The following is a 17121-nucleotide window of genomic DNA, read 5'->3' on the forward strand; positions in this document are numbered from 1 at the left end:
CCAGCCCTGATTCTCATTCAGCAGAACGGAGTGTGATCTGATACGAGCAATTGTAATTTTAACAAGCTCCCGGGCACTGCCACTGCTGCTGGTCCTGGGACCACACGCTGCTCCGACATAATTGAGATGTGGTGACTTAAATGCTAGTACATTACAGCTCACCAGAGGAACCCCTGCTAAAACCATCTGCAGATCCAAAATTCAACATAAAAGCATTTTCTCTGAAAGAGTATTGAATGATCTTCCTGACCTAAGCTAAAAGATCTGTTACCCTGATGATATCATGTCAATATATCTGTTAAACAACTATTAAGGTTACATTTTATTTTACTTTGACAGTTTAAAGCAGTGCTTTTCAAAATTTCCCATGCATATGAATCACCTTTGAGGGTCTTATTAAAATGCAGATTTTGATTCAGCAGGTCTGGCATGATGCCTTAGATTCTACATTTCTTACAAGCTCCCAGGTGAAGGTTTTAGTTTATCACTGCAAGTCCAAAGATTACTATGATATCTCCATTTTCAAAATACATCAGATTCAGGGTGATACTTTTTTCCAAGTGCAACTTGCAGTACTGAGTGATGCCTGAGATATAAGCAGAAAAGAAAAGTGGTTTGAGAAAGAGGTGTACATGGTGAGGACGTTAGAACACTACCCCGACCGCTTCTGCTGTCAAGGTTCACCAGTGTTCAGTGAGTGACTGCCTAAACATAGGCAGTAATTCTAAAACTTGGTGCACAAATCCGAGTGTGAGGGCTGTGCTGGAGTATTCTGGCTCCAGATACAATGAGATAGGTTACACTATTATTTTTACAAAGAGCTGCCCCTGCCTTTAAAATGGTCACAGGAATCAGGACAACTGTGTTCTATGCCTGAAACAAGTGCATTATTGTGCACTTGATTCAACCTGTTCATACTTTTTCAACTTGAGCCTGCCTGCCCACTGAAATAATTCCCCCTGAGACACACTGACAGGAAGGGTCTGGTGTTAAGGGCTGGTGGCCTCTCAGAAATGGGATTTATAAATGTTCCTTAAAATGTTACTATACCTGAACTTATCTACCACACTGACATATGATCTTTAAAAAATAGCAATATTTTTAAAATACACAAACATGAAATAAAATATTACAAAGCATAATCCTATTTGAGAAAAATTACTTGAAACCACCAACAAATTGGCAGGTTAATTGGTTAAAGTGTTAAATGTTAACATATTGACCCTTTTTACTATCTTATCGTGTACCTGTTACACTTAACTGGACAGTATCCTTTTTTTTTTTGAATTTTATTTTTTTATACAGCAGGTCCTTATTAGTTATCTATTTTATACATTAGTGTATATGTGTCAATCCCAATCTCCCAATTCATACCACCACCACCCCCCAACCCCGCTTTCCCCCCTTGGCGTCCATACGTTTGTTCTCTACATCTGTGTCGCTATTTCTGCCCTGCAAACCGGTTCATCTGTATCATTTTTCTAGATTCCACATATATGCGTTAATATACGATGTTTTTCTCTTTCTGACTTACTTCACTCTGTATGACAGTCTCTAGATGCATCCATGTCTCTACAAGTGACCCAGTTTCGTTCCTTTTTATGGCTAATACTCCACTGTATATATGTACCACATCTTCTTTATCCATTCGTCTGTCGATGGGCATTTAGGTTGCTTCCATGTCCTGGCTATTGTAAATAGTGCTGCAATGAATATCGGGGTGCATGTTTTTTGAATTACGGTTTTCTCAGGGTATATGCCCAGTACTGGGATTGCTGGGTCATATGGTAATTCTACTTTTAGTTTTTTAAGGAACCTCCATACTGTTCTCCATAGTGGTTGTATCAATTTACATTCCCACCAACAGTGCAAGAGGGTTCCCTTTTCTCCACACCCACTCCAGCATTTGTAGATTTTCTGAGATGGCCATTCTGACTGGTGAGGTGATATCTCATTGCAGTTTTGATTTGCATTTCTCTAATAATTAGTGATGTTGAGCAGCTTTTCATGTGCCTCTTGGCCAACTGTATGTCTTCTTTGGAGAAATGTGTATTTAGGTCTTCTGCCCATTTTTTGATTGGGTTGTTTTTTTAATATTGTAGACAGTAACCTTTAAAGACCAACATTTAGAGATCCATAAATGCCACTACCCTCAATTAGGGCTACTCAGTTCAGATTTCGTAATAAAATGAATAAAACTTTTAACACATTAAAATGAGCATATGTAAGCACTGCTATAAAATTAAAGCACACACCTTAAGTCTACTATATGAATTTGAAATACCCTAAATTTTTAAAAAAATGTTTGCTATTGGAAAATTTTCCATTATCTTTTTTCTCCAAGGTTACATTAATATTTAAAATATTGAAGTTAAAATGATTACATTTTATTAGTTTTACCTGTATATTTTCCCAATAGAATATAATCTTCCCAACAGAATAATATAGAGAGCCTTACTCAATTAACTACTAAATGAAATATTCTGGGTAACAATTGACTGTGACCCTGGTCACCTGTGTAAACACCCAGCCTCTTCTAGGCTGGCTTTAGGGACCATTCCTCCCACCTATTTAAGCCTTCCTATTCCTCAACTGGAAATTGAGGAAATCAATTGGAAATTGGGTTCCAATTTTGAGTCCACTCCAACCACCAATTCCTCTTTTAAAACAGTTGGGTTGAGATTAGTGATCATTTTTCCTTCCCTTAACTAGCAGTATAAATAAAAACTTGGCTTTACTTTATTCTGGATAGACATACAAGAGTGATATCCTAATTGACCTGGGAAACACAAATGCCTCACACATTGGCTAAACCGCAATGCTACATTTAATATTGTTTCTTTCATGCTTTTTTCAAGTGTTCCCCTGTACACATGTTCCCATGTCCCTGAGCTCTGGAGGGCTGGCACTAGGTTCCTTCTGTATTTCCACTCTCAACCTCCTCCCACCTCCTCCACTCCCTCCTCCTCCACCACACACACACACACACAAACACACACACACACACACAATTAGGCTGTGCTTTCTTCCTCTTGAAATCACCACTTCCTTTGTGACCTCTGTACAGTTTTCTTTGGCCTTATATTTTCCCAATTATTTCCTCCAAAATAAAGCCACCACTCTTAAGAATGACAGCTCTTTTCATGGAAGAAGTAACCATTCCTCACATTTTGCATATATTAGATCCATAATTGTTATTTTAAGAATCCAAGGTTATAAAGAAGTCAATTTGGGGGGAACACAAAACAAACCAAATTACTCCACAAATTGCCATAAACACTGCATTTTGCTTGACACTGATGGCGGCAATCCCACTTTTTAAAAGCAAGCAGTAGTAGTAATACTATAGAAATCACCCTTATAAATAAAAATCCCAATTATGTGTGGGCAAATGAAAGCAACTGATAGAAATCTGAGACGAAAAAATCCAATTAAGGAAAAAAGATAACGTCCTAAGGAAAAAAGCAAATAAAAATCAAATGAGAAAAGAAAATTACAGCAATGGAAAGAAAAGACCACTTAAGGATTATAAAAGTTATATTTATTCACGATGCTACATTTATTGCATTCCCTTAGAAAAATGGAGACTATTTATGTACCCAATTTGCACATATAAAACTTTATACAAATTATGTGTAGCACATAAAGGCCTCTGGTACAGCTAAAATCCTGACACTACAATTTGGGTAATCCTGCTTCAGGGTCTCCAGTTTATCAAGTCTGTCCACAGAAAATAAAAACTGGAATTATAGTCAGTCTTGCTGCTCACACTTAGAAATTATTTTAAATATAATAAAATAAAATGTTCAATTACTCTAAAACCCAAAAAAGTAAACTGGAAGGGGATACATTTTGTTACCAATTTCATTTTAACAGTATGACAAATTCACACCTTATTTTGGCTGGGTCTTTTTAAAAAAAAATCACCTTCGTTTTGACATTATCTTTCTAAGCTGTGGCTGCTTCAGAAGGTAATATGTCAAAAATATTTACCAAACAATTAAAAAAAGTAATAATAATATTCCTTTTACAAAATGGTACAACAACACCTTAAGGAACCAGAAAATACTAAATGTCTTTGGCTATATAACTAAAAGGCCATTCTTCCAAACAGAATAGGGCATATTCACCTCAGAACCAACTACAGAAACAGAAAGCATAACAGAAATATGCATAGAATTTAATGAGAATTTGTCTTGCCTTTTTTTCCCATTCTACCCATATAATAAGCAAGGAGAATGCAATTTACATAATCTTCCCAGATGAGACTCAATAGCACTACAAAGATACCCAAACTTCTGCAAAGGCAAAGTGAATTAAAACAATTACACAACTAAGTGAAGACTGAAGGGACAAATGTTATTTGCAATTTTCTGTTTTTTAACTTGTTTGCTTCTTTTTAAGCCTTACAAGTGTAGAAATTATAGCTGATAAACAAAAGTCACAAGCCTCACAAACGGAACTATAATATAAAAATAAATCAAATGAAACATTTATTAATAAATGAAGCCTATTTTATTACTTCAAGTGTTAATGATAAAAAAATTTCAGCACAGCTGTTGCATTTAAAAAAGTGAAACTACATACTATGTTTCTAGCTTGGTAAACAGATGAACCTGATGTCTTTGAATGACATAACAATTGAGCATTGTACAGTACATCTTATGAAGACCCGTAAATTAAAGAACTACTGGTTTAAAGTTAGTGATTATGAAACAAATATGTATTCATAGTTTCAGTTTCTTTTTTCTTCCTCGGCCATCAGGTGCTCCATCCATTTTACGTTTCTGGGTCTACAAACAAACAGAAGGATTATCTTCATCACAAGAGTAATATTAACATAAAATATATTGGAAGACACATGATAGCAATTTATTATAACTGCCACTTAGTAACAGGTATTAATTTTCTTAACCAGAATAACCTTAATTCTCCAAATAATCTTATCTACATATTTTACTAACATAAATACCTTAATGCTAATAATGAAGTAAATGAGTAATTCACAATTAGCAATAGTAAATCAATACACCAAACAAATGTATAACATGCCCTCTTATCAAAAGAAAGCAGTAATGAGAAATACTTTGTGAGTATACCAGACTTTCCTGATACGTTCACTTACGCATGACTATATAAATTATTATTAGATAACAGAATGACTTTTTTTCTTATAATTTTTGCCTTCACATTGCTAAGATATCATTGGTACAATAAATCAAAGTTTAGAAGTGAACAGTAAAGGTTGTAAAGGCCACTGCTTTCCTAATATTTCTTTACATATTCTAAAATTATTAACGTGTACGTGTACTCTCAACATCAAGTGTAGGCTCTTGCCATTCACAAGACAGACCTTCCCATATTCTCACAAATCCCCATACTGTGAACTACCATCATAACATGATTTTCCCCACACAATGCAATCAAGTTTAATTTATACTTTTAAAGCAATCCAAGGCCATACTACTTACCAAAAAAAAAAAAAAGACTAACACATCAGTGATAGCCAAGTAATGTTCAAATTCTTGAAAAAAGTTAAGTTCCCCAAGAAAATATTTACATTTTCATGGGTACTTACTGAAGGTTTTGGTCCTCTTTTCTTTTTCTCTGCCTTCTCCTTTTCTTCTAGTTCCATGTTTTCTCTTTCAATCAAGGTAATTAAAGTGTTACACCTCCTCTGGAGCTCCTGAGTTACAAACATAAATTTACATGGTAAACTTGTATTCTCCATCCGTAAGTTTTCATGATTACAATTTCAAAACCAAAGGTATGTTTTAACAGTGTAATATCACTTATATACCCCCAATAGATAAAATTTTAAAAAGGAAAAGGAACTGATAATTTTCATACACAATCCATGCTAGGAGGATAAAAAAAGATATCTGTAAATTTTTCACTTCATTATTTAAGGCCATACTGTTGTGTATTTTTCATAAATCCTTCCTTCACTTAGGAACTGAAGCAGTGAAAATGAACATCTCTTAATATATGCAATTCTGCTACTTAGTGTCTATGCCTGAAAACTTTCATCTACATCCAAAACTTAAAATTAACAGAGCACATATCTGAGGGTCAAAATCAACTAAAACTTAATAAGTGGTATATATAATCTTTCCCTTAAATGCATTACCACTAGAATTGTGGTAGTCAATGTACCACCTGCCGTCTTTCCCAGTTTTGGAAAACTAGTCATAGAAATCTATGATGAGCTTTACCTCATCTCTCCCTAGCAATCTACACAGGCTCCAGAAAGGATTTTAAATTATAGTGTAGAAATAGTAAATACCCCTTAAGAAAACAGGAGTCCATTTGTATCATTGCTGGCTACTTACTGAGTAAAATTGTTTTTTTCCTTTCCTTGTCGTAAGTGACATTCTACACAAATGGTCACAATAAAATCATTTAAAAATATTATTGTATAGGACACAATCATATAAGGTTTGGAAATATTTGCAACGGTATATATAGAGAGAAGGTAGTACACTGCATCAAAATTCTTTATTTCCTTTAACAGGTACACTGAGATACACATGCCAGAATGTGTTACAGATGTACTATGGTATGAATCTTCTTGGCTCTTAGAGAAGGATTATGCCTCAACTGTTTATCACAAGGGGCCATACGCATATTATCATTTTGTATGTGTGCCTTAACATGAAACACATTAGGAAATAACACGCAGTTTTAGACCATGGTATTGTACCAGTAAATCAATGTGACATTGCATCTTGTTTCACTCACCACAAAATCACTTATTAATTATATAAATTGTTCCTACTTTAAAAGACATAACATAGAGCTTATAGCAACTGAATGTGTCTCCTCTAACCATATATTTATAATGCATTTATAGTGCAACGTTTCCCAAACTAGGGTTTCTTAAAACAGTAGCCTCCGTTGATGTTTACTGAAAAAAACCCCTTCAGTGGTCACATTTAAAGACTAAACACTATCCCCCATCTTGAAGAGTAACAATGTATTTTAAATATACTGAGGTAAATCCTACTATAAAGTTGTTTAAACTTTGCTATCCTAGTACATCTCAAAATTAAGACTACAGAATTTTTTTGGCATTATCACCATCCTGAAGAACACAAGATGAAGCTAAAAACTCAAAGGTGGTAAAATACAGTAAGTCAGATAGAGAAAAAGACATATCATATGATATATGCGAAATCTAAAAAAACATGATACAAATGAACTTATTTACAAAACAGAAACAGACTCAAAGGCTTAGAGAACGAACTTATGGTTACTGGGGGGAAGCGGGTATGTTAGGGAGTATATGAGGGAAGTATATTAGGGAGTTTGGGATTGACATGTACACACTGCTATATGTAAAATGGATAACCTACAAGGACCTACTGTATAGCACAGGGAACTCTGCTCAATATTATGTAACAACCTAAATGGGAAAAGAATTTGAAAAAGAACAGATACATGTATATGTATAACTGAGTCACTTTGCTATACACCTGAAACTAACACAACATTGTTAATCAACTATACAATATCAAATAAAAAGTTAAAAAAAATACATAAAAGAAGAGCAATTCATCAAAGCTAAACTTTTCTGAATTCTAATTTTCGGTCATTACAAATGGAACTTGCTGATCAGAAACAGGTTGATATTGGGAATAAAAACAAAACCTAGGATTAAATCAGTATAGTGTTTTAGTACATTAAGCTCTTTTTAAATAACTCAAACTCAGCATTCTGATGGGCAGATGCGTGAGTACAAGTCCTTTCTTTATAGAAAGTGTTCATTTATAAAACCAAAAGTCAAATTTTAAATTGTGATCATCACATTCAGAAGTTAAAATTGATGGTGACATCTCCTCCTACTTAGAACCTGATTAAAATTCACATAAAATAATTAGTCCTATCATATATAGTGATGTTAAAAGATGTGCTATTAAACAATGGAAAAAATAAACTTTGTAAGTTACTTATGACATTAGGTTTTTAACTGTGGATGTGAACTGTTTCTTAAGGAACTGATTTAAACTGTGATACAAACAATACTGTAACAAAAATTTACTTCAAAGATACAGCTGAACCACAGTTTGCTCTTAACAGAATTCAAAAAGTTATCTTAAAGAATATTAAATAACCTACTTCCTTTGAACTGTCAGAGGAAGTTTAATTCTACTACACTACAGAAAAAGGCCCCCAGTACTCACCATTGCAGTTCTGGACTTTAGAAACCAGTCAAATCTGAACTGAGGAGAGTTGCGAATACACTGTCGCAATTCATCATAAACATTTTCTTTGTCAAATCCAAGCTTGTGAAGCATACAGATCAGAAAACGATCCTCTTCTTCAGTGTAGTTTTTTCCTTTGTTAGTACCATAAGATATTCTCAGCTGATGAAAAGGTGCTTTGTACCGTCCAATCTATGAAAATCAGATTTTATATTATATAAAATACAAATCCTATATAATCTATGTTTCAAACTCGGCTTTAGTAAAGTTAGCTATAAATGTTGTATTTCACATCAACTTTCTATCCAAAGTCAGTTACACTGTAATCTTTGTTCTGAAACAACTTCAGTCTTTATTTTTCAAAAAAGAAATACAGACTCAGACTTTCTGGGACACCACACAGCAAAGAGCCAATCATAGTGACTCTGACCCAGATATATCCACTGAAATACTGAGGTATATTCTGTTGAGAACACCTATAATGTTTGAATGCTGTCCTTTGAAAAAAAATTTTAATTTTATATCATTTCTTTTCCTTTTTAAAAGTTACTTTAAACTCTCATATTACTGATAGGAGTTATTTTACTATATTTATTAATATTCAAAGTACCTTCGTGTCAAGTGCTTTTTTGATACTAATTCTTCTTTGAATTCTTGCCTCTCCCCTTTCAATCTGAGCCATAATCTTCTCTATGTCCTGCAGCTCATTGCATCTTTCCCAGAACACAGCTGTAGGAGTAAGAGTTGGGCAGATGGGATAGGTGGGGGAAGGGCAGAAAGATAAATAACTTCTTGTTGTAAGTGCTCTATTTTACTTGCTGAGTATTAAGAAATGTTTCCATTTCCCCCACAGCTAACACTAGTAAGTCACATAATTATTTCTCAGTTTCCTTAACTATGAAGAAACCAGGAAGATAAGCTGGATGATTACAGGAAGTATCCCCCAATTCTTAGTTGTGTCTACTCTGAAGCTCTGGGCGGGCCACCAGAGCTACACCCACCCGACAATCCGACTGGCTCCAGGAGACACAGAAACACGTAACATTTGAAAACTTATGAAAGGCAATGAAACAAAAATGAAGGCACAATTATTCAGTGACCTATTCTTGTTTCCTTGGCTACAGCTAGTGAATGGGGGTAAAAAAAAACAAACTAACGCCGCCATTTTAAAGAAGGGGAGATTTTCCAATTCAATTTTTAAAAAACACAAAACAAAACAAGGCACTAAGTTGTGGTGAAATTAAGCTTATCAAAACAGTATTCAGAGTAAGAAAATCTGAACTTTCCAACAGCTCTCTAGAAGCCTGAGAACATTCTTATACCTATTAAAATAATAGGAGAATTACCTGAGTATTCAATGACTTCTTCTGGAGTTTTTCCTTCTACTTCTCTTGCTATATTTTCAATATCATCACGACCCCACTTCTCATTGGCTTTGATAAACTGGTTAAAATCTCTCTTATTCCAATTGGTAAATCCCTTCAAAGCGATGGAAACAAAACATATAATCACAGCACACTGAACTTGGGAGAAAAGCTATTAAACTTTACCAATGCTGCTGAGTATTATAGAAAATGTTCAGTTGCTCCAAGTTTTCTTTTTAAGTTAAGTGCTTTTAAAGTGGTAGATTTTCATGTACATAGATGAGCACTTTTAGCAATACATCATATATTGCTTAGATAGCCAAGCAATTGAAGCTGAGCGGGAGAATAAAGAATGCTGCACAAAAAGGTGACATTTTCCCTGAGCTTTCAAAGAGTAGAAGTTTGCCAGGAGGAATGAACATAGACTAAAGGGCAAAGATATAAACCAAGTGGGAAAACAGAAGGAAAATAAAGCTTTAAAGGTAGGTGAAGGCCAGATTCTGAAAGGCCTTGATTGAAACTTAAAGGATGTTAAAAAAGTACGGAGCAGAGATTTGTCATTGAGAATAATAACTTAGTAGCAACGTAGAAGATTCACAGAAAAGGGAAGATGGGAGTGCTGGAAGAACGGTGATCAAAAGGATACCCATTCTACCAAGGCTGGTGCAAATCCATAATCTTCTCTACTACCTCAACGACTAATGACAATCAAAATGTAGCAAACACCATATGCCCATGCTTTATGATCTCCAATTATTCCATTTTTGAAAGCAAAAAAATGTACTTCCTTTATATATTCTAACACAGCCTAAGACAGCACCTTACAAAATAATGGTTACTAAATTCTGTGTTGATTGAAGGCTATACCTGTGTTAGAAGCTTCTCTTTTTCCTCTAACTCTTCATCATTAAGGGGTTCAGCTTCATCAATTTTAAGCTGTTCTTCTTTTTGTGCCTGTGCTGCATTTGGTAGGTCAGGATTTCGAGGCACCTAAAAATATTTATTTTTTTTTCTATGTCATCAGTCAATATATTTTAAGAAGTATGCAATGAACTAAACTCTTAACCAAGTACATGACATTTCACAAATTATAATCCAGCCATGAAAGAAAACATATTGATATTCTGCATTTATTAAGTTAAAAACAAACCAGATTAGGGACTTCCCTGGTGGTCCAGTGGGTAGGACTCCACGCTCCCAACGCAGGGGGCCCAGGTTCGATCCCTGGTCAGGGAACTAGATCCCGCATGCATGCCGCAACTAAGAAGTACACATGCTGCAACTAAAGATCCCACAAGCCACAATGAGGATCCCACATGCTGCAACTAAGACCCGGCACAGCCAAATAAATAAATAAATAAATAAATATTAAAAAGAACAAAACAAAAAACCAGGTTAGTTATGAACAAAGTGTTACTTCTGCTACCTTGTACCCAATCGTTTTTCTGTAATATAGAATTTCTTTTTCCAATAATTCAAATAGACGTGGAGGAAAGAACTGGAAATCCTGAACATTAGGTTGTTTTGGAGGTCGAGGAGCCTAAAAAAAAAAAAGTATTCTTCATAAGAAAGCAACTATTTTGCTTTAAATCTATCTATAACCTTTTTTCATTCTATAAAATCATGACAGCCAATTCTCCAAGCAACTGAATGCATCTTCCACTAAAACTGAACAAACATTAATCAAATTTTAAATGCTTACATTCAAAATTAATCTTTAGAAAACTTTTAACAAAAGCTGAAGGAGGTACACTGTAAGAAACCATAAAAGCTAATTCTCAATCTGATTTTATCGCAAGAGTATAAGAAGAAAAATGATTTACAGTTCCAATATTTTTAGACATTTGTGCTCTGTCAACTCACCTTGGGTGCTTTAGGTTCACTGACACGAAGAGCTTCCCTGAAATAAGCATCAACAGCATAGTTGGCTTTTCTTTCTCGTTTAGGTGGTTCAATCCACTCTGTGAATGCAATCTAGCATATGAGAAACAATTCAAATCACCAACTTTATTATATAGTCGCAAATCCTACATGAATGCAACTCCGACTATGTACATCACTACGACTGTTATTTATAAATGCAAAGATAGTCATAAAATTCTAGACTATAAGCTCTATGAGGCTAGGGACTATGCAATTAACACATAGGAGGGTGTCTAGTGAAGAGCATAGGCATTCAGTAAGTATTTCCTGACCAAATGAATACTAGGTGAAAAACAATGCTGCAGAAGGTTTAGAACCCCAATTAGGAAAGAAATGTAGATATATATTTAGCCTAGAAAAAATTCAGAGGATGTACATGCCTAAACATTAAAAGAGAAAGCATTAGGTAGAATTTTTTTTTTCTTCTACCCTGTAGGTATTTTCTAATTTCACTATATAACAGCAAGTATTACTTATGAAATTAGAAGTTATTCCCTTTAATTACCAGCCAATTCTGCTGTTAAAAAAAAAAAGCCTAATAAGGTTGTGACGATTTTTTTTGGCAAGTTTTAATTTTCAAATATCCCAAATTACTATAATCACCCCACACAACATAGTGCACTGTAACAGTATACATAAACTTTTTAAACATTTCACTTTACCAACTGAAAATGTGGCATTAAATTTAACACAAAAATGAAAATAATTTAGTTGTGAGTAAACAGAAATGACTGCTGTTTGAGACAAGGCATTACACCTAACACTTAAATTCCAAGTTTCAGTTTCAAGTAAAATATTAAGTCTTCAAGTAACCAAAATCTCTTTCTAAATTACCTTTTGTTTTTCTCTATAATCTTCTCCTTCAAAGTTATAAACACTCGACTCTGTATCCATTGTGAAGTTTCTAAGTGAGCTTTCACCCATCTTGGAGAGCTTTTCATTCATCTCTGCAGTCTAGGAAACAAAAGAAACATCCTATTAGATTGAGAATTTAAAAAGCATGAGAACTATAGTCAAAATAAATTAGGCTTTATACTACGCAAAAACTTCTTTCTGTGGAAGTCAGATTACTGATAACTCACAGAACTATTTCCTCAAACAGTTCTGGTTTAAAATATTTTACATATTAAACATATCATTTAATCTGCATCTCACCTTCTTTGCACCTCTTTCCAAAATACCATCAATATCCTCATCAGTAATCTCGCTTTCCTTTGAAGCAAATACATGTGTTGCCCCATGCCTTATCATTTGAAGCATTTCATCTTTCCCAATTTTGTTCAGATTCTGATCCACAAGTCTTCCTGAAAAAAAGGTTTTGTTGTGTAATGTTAATCAAACAAACTTTAGTTTACTGGATATTTGGAATTTTAAATGTTTAGATGTAATACCACATAATTCTGCCTCAAACGTCAATCATTTCTGTTTATTCTCATCTGATAATTTTCATTTTTACATAAAATACCAAATTCTAATCTGTAAACTCTGAAATATTTCTAAAGTTTACATATTACATAATGAAGCCTACCGAATGCCACTTCAATAAAATATATTCTTGTACAGTGAGAATGACAGTAATTTGGGATATCTGAAAATCAAAATTATTACCATAACTTTTTTTAAGTATCAAAAGATGAGAGCATTATAAACACAAGAAGTTTCTGATAAGCAGAAACTGATTAGTATTATTACTAATGCTCCCAAATCAGCTTGTTCTACTTACAACAGTGAAGTACAAAAACCTTCATATTGCCAAACTTCAAGAGCCATTCACATATACTTCTTCTATTAATTTTTCTCCTTCAACCAACTTGTAATGAGTAGGTAAAGATACAAGTTGTTTTCTGGGACCTTACATACTTGTATCATGGTTTTGGATCCCTAATAGAATGCACCATCAAATATTTGTGACTTTCAAAGTTAGAATATATCCACAGAACATGTTTCTTGAAAGCTATCTCACTGCTATCAAAATGCTCTTAAGCTTACAGAAATTACTTCCCTGTGGACTGGGAGGGAACGTTTCAGACATAAAGTACTTCTGTATATTCTCATATTTTTAGTTATACCCCTTAGTCCACAAAACAGTCAACACAGAGGCATGCACCCAAGGCTTGTTTGACTAATATGTCTATAAATGGGATTAACAAACTACTAGCACAAAATTTTGCTCCAGAAGTTGCCCTAGTAAATATAAAAAAATACCCCAAAAACACTAAGTCAAAAGACTCAAACAGCTTTTCTAAGCTGACTGTAAAAGAATTTGTATCTTTTTAATCTTCAAAAAAAAAGAAAGAAAAGGGTTTCAGAGATGAAAATAATTGAGAAGAATCACAAGGCAGATGTATTTCTAAAAGCATGGATGAATGTGAGGGGGGAAAAAAACTAGCCATTACATCACTCATGAGAAACCTCTGTTTGGCAGGCCCCAGAAGTCCCCAGAGACCTTCCTAATCAAACACTGCACTGTAATAGTTTATGTAGCTCTTGATGCCCTGGATGAGTCACCTCCTAGCTGTGTAAACGGTAAATAAGTGACTTGCTTCTACCTCTGATGCCAACCTCCAGCTGGCATGAAGACTAAAGAAGATAATATTCAGTATTTAAATATTTAGCACATGGCTTGGTTACAAAGTAAGCTCACTATGTTAAGCAATTATTAACAAAAACAACTAATAATAAAGCAATCATGTATTGTCTTTATGTATACAGACACGTGGCTAACTCTATGGTTGGCATTATGGGATAACAAAGAAATGTAACATTCCCTTCCTTACAAGGAAATTAGAGACTGGTTGACAAAACCAAGACACACAAATGGAATAATCAGTGGATAATACAACAGTATACCTCTTAGCTTTAGAGACAGATAAAATGCATTTGGTCATGACTCAATTTGGGAAGGAAGGAAACCAACGTGGGCTCAAGGTTACTGAGGGTTTGTTTTGGTTTTTACATTTTACTCATCCCATCACTCACTCTTATTTTAAGTTTCATGAAAATATAAATGTCTTCCTTGAAAGCTGATCTGGCATGACAACTTGAAGTTCCCTTCAATTAATCCAAAATAAAATCCCACTTTCACCATCTAGTCCTATTTACATAAATGTTTATTCTGTGTCTCGCTCTCACTAAATTATAAAGTCCTTGAAAGTAAGAACACTGGATGGTTTCAGTCACCGCTGTATTCTCAGCACTAAGAACAGTGCCTGACATCTGCGGGTGCTCAATAAATCCTTGTGGACTAGAAAAAAGAATTCTGAGTTTTATTGTTAGCTCTTCCGTTTCCCCAGAGTAGTCAATTGAGTGTTAGTACATGTAAATCACTCATCACACCTCTATTTAATATGTACCACGCTGAATGCTGGGTATTTTTATATACATTATCCCCTTTAGTCCTTAAAAATCTCTGTATCCCTATTTAACAGATAAAGAAGAGGCTCAGATACTGTAAAAGAATTGCTAACCAGCCAAGTCAATATTCAGATTTCAACCTTCCTGAGCCCAAACCCATCCTCTTAACAAAACTGAAGCTTAATTTAGTCTGGAATATAAATATTGTTGCCTGGTAGCTTGATTTAATATATGTTTAACAACAAGAATATCCTAAAAAAAAAATCCAGGAAAAATGTGTTATAAATTCAACCTGGTAAATTTTTTAAGTCCTAAGGCTCACCTTGCTGGATAACTATTGAGTCCAGTCTGAGTTTCATCTCAGCACGTTCCACTATTCTTTCTTCTACAGTGTTATCCGTTATGAAGCGGAACACTCTGACTGTCTTGGTTTGTCCAATTCTATGGGCTCGATCCTAGAAAAATAACCAGGTTACTTTGAATCCAGTTGAAAATTCACATAAATAACATTTGAATGTATATACTGAGGAACAAAATGAAAATATTCTCAAGTACAAAATGGTTTTAAAAATACGAAACAAAACAACTATAACGGATTCATTAACATTTCTTAAATTTTCAGTTTCAATCAAATTAACTGGTTATCTCACAAGAAAATCTTTTAGGAGGTATAGAACACATCAGAGTTGCTGAATTTGTGAGAAACTATTGTATTAATTTTTCTAGGTTATATGGAAATAAAATATACATAATGTCTCCAGACAAGACAGACACAATTATAATCTTTAAGTCTGATGATAAAAGTTTTTAAAAATTCTTTTTCTCTTAGGTTTAAATTCAAATGCTTTTCTACCTAAATCAAATCTAAATTTTCATTGCAATTAGGGAAAAAAGTGACATGAGTAAACGAACTCCACAAACAATATAAAAATCCTAGTCTTTAAATAGCGCCCAATTAACTACATGTAAGTAATCAAATTAATTTAAATTCCATTTTCTGTTTAACTTCTGGTAAGTTCACAAAACACATCTTACAAAGCACCCCTACTTCTAATTGATCAATTTTCCCAGCCACCCTTACAAAGAGTCACAGGATGAAAGTGGCCAACACCAAAGATGTAAATACCACAGGTCAAATTATTAGCAATATCAAACTTTAGAACTTGTAAGTTTTCATATTAATCTATAGACCATAAATTTTCTCAACCTAAGAATGATCCTCTCTAGAGACTGTCATACAAAGTGAAGTAAGTCAGAAAGAGAAAAACAAATATCGTATATTAACGCATGTATGGGGAACCTAGAAAAATGGTACAGATGAACCGGTTTGCAGGGCAGAGGTTGAGACACACATGTAGAGAACAAACATATGGACACCAAGAGGGGAAAACCGCGGTGGGGTGGGGGTGGTGGTGTGATGAATTGGGCGATTGGGATTGACATGTATACACTGATGTGTATAAAACTGATGACTAATAAGAACCTGCAGTATAAAAAAACAAACAAAACAACTAATACTAAACATTTTTTGGGTTATTTGTACGGAAATATGTTAATATAAATGTTTCAGACATTACATGAAATTTCTAAAAATCTTATATGTTCTGGTATAATGTGGTAAGTCACAATCCTAGTTATTATTTTAAAATGTATATCTCAGAAGTAACTTAAAAAAAAAAAGAATGATCCTCTTGGGACTTCCCTGGTGGCACAGTGGTTAAGAATCTGCCTGCCAATGTAGGGGACACAGGTTCGAGCCCTGGTCCGGGAAGATCCCACATGCCACGGAGCAACTAAGCCCGTGCGCCACAACTACTGTGCCTGCACTCTAGAGCCCATGAGCCACAACTACTGAGCCCACACACCTCAACTACTGAAGCCCACGCGCCTAGAGCCTGATCTCCTCAACAAAGACAAGCCACCGCAATGAGAAGCCAGTGCACAACGAAGAGTAGCCCCCGCTCGCCACAACTAGAGAAAGCCCGCGCACAGCAACAAAGACCCAACGCAGCCAAAAATAAATAATAAAATAAAATTAATTTAAAAAAAAAAAAAAGAATGATCCTCTTGATCTAGCCAAGATACTCCCACACATGGGCCTAAAATTTTAAACATCTAATGTGGCAGGCAAGTTAGTAGCTCCCCAAACCCACTACCCCTTCCTCCTGGGACACAACTATACTATCATTTACCAACTCCCTTGCAGTAAGTTATGCTATATGATTGAGTGCTGGCTAATGAATGTGGGGTCACTTTCAGTTCTGCCCCATAAAAAA

At 34.6% G+C, this 17121-nt stretch overlaps 1 protein-coding gene across 1 annotated transcript in view; it reads right to left on the reverse strand.

Annotated features, from left to right (window-relative positions):
- Positions 1 to 3548: 3548 nt before the first annotated feature.
- Positions 3549 to 17121, reverse strand: part of SMARCA5 (SWI/SNF related, matrix associated, actin dependent regulator of chromatin, subfamily a, member 5) — a 45077-nt gene continuing 31504 nt past the window's right edge. Inside the window, exons 14-24 of the mRNA XM_061192569.1 lie at positions 15168 to 15300; positions 12647 to 12795; positions 12326 to 12445; positions 11432 to 11542; positions 10995 to 11108; positions 10436 to 10558; positions 9551 to 9683; positions 8815 to 8933; positions 8184 to 8396; positions 5579 to 5686; positions 3549 to 4793 (exon numbers count right to left, since the gene is read on the reverse strand). Of these exons, the coding sequence (XP_061048552.1) occupies positions 4728 to 4793; positions 5579 to 5686; positions 8184 to 8396; positions 8815 to 8933; positions 9551 to 9683; positions 10436 to 10558; positions 10995 to 11108; positions 11432 to 11542; positions 12326 to 12445; positions 12647 to 12795; positions 15168 to 15300 (1389 nt within the window). The 3' untranslated portion in view covers positions 3549 to 4727. The remainder of the gene's footprint in view (positions 4794 to 5578; positions 5687 to 8183; positions 8397 to 8814; positions 8934 to 9550; positions 9684 to 10435; positions 10559 to 10994; positions 11109 to 11431; positions 11543 to 12325; positions 12446 to 12646; positions 12796 to 15167; positions 15301 to 17121) is intronic.

This window comes from Eubalaena glacialis, chromosome 5, assembly GCF_028564815.1.
Source record: "Eubalaena glacialis isolate mEubGla1 chromosome 5, mEubGla1.1.hap2.+ XY, whole genome shotgun sequence".
Taxonomy (NCBI): Eukaryota; Metazoa; Chordata; class Mammalia; order Artiodactyla; family Balaenidae; genus Eubalaena; species Eubalaena glacialis.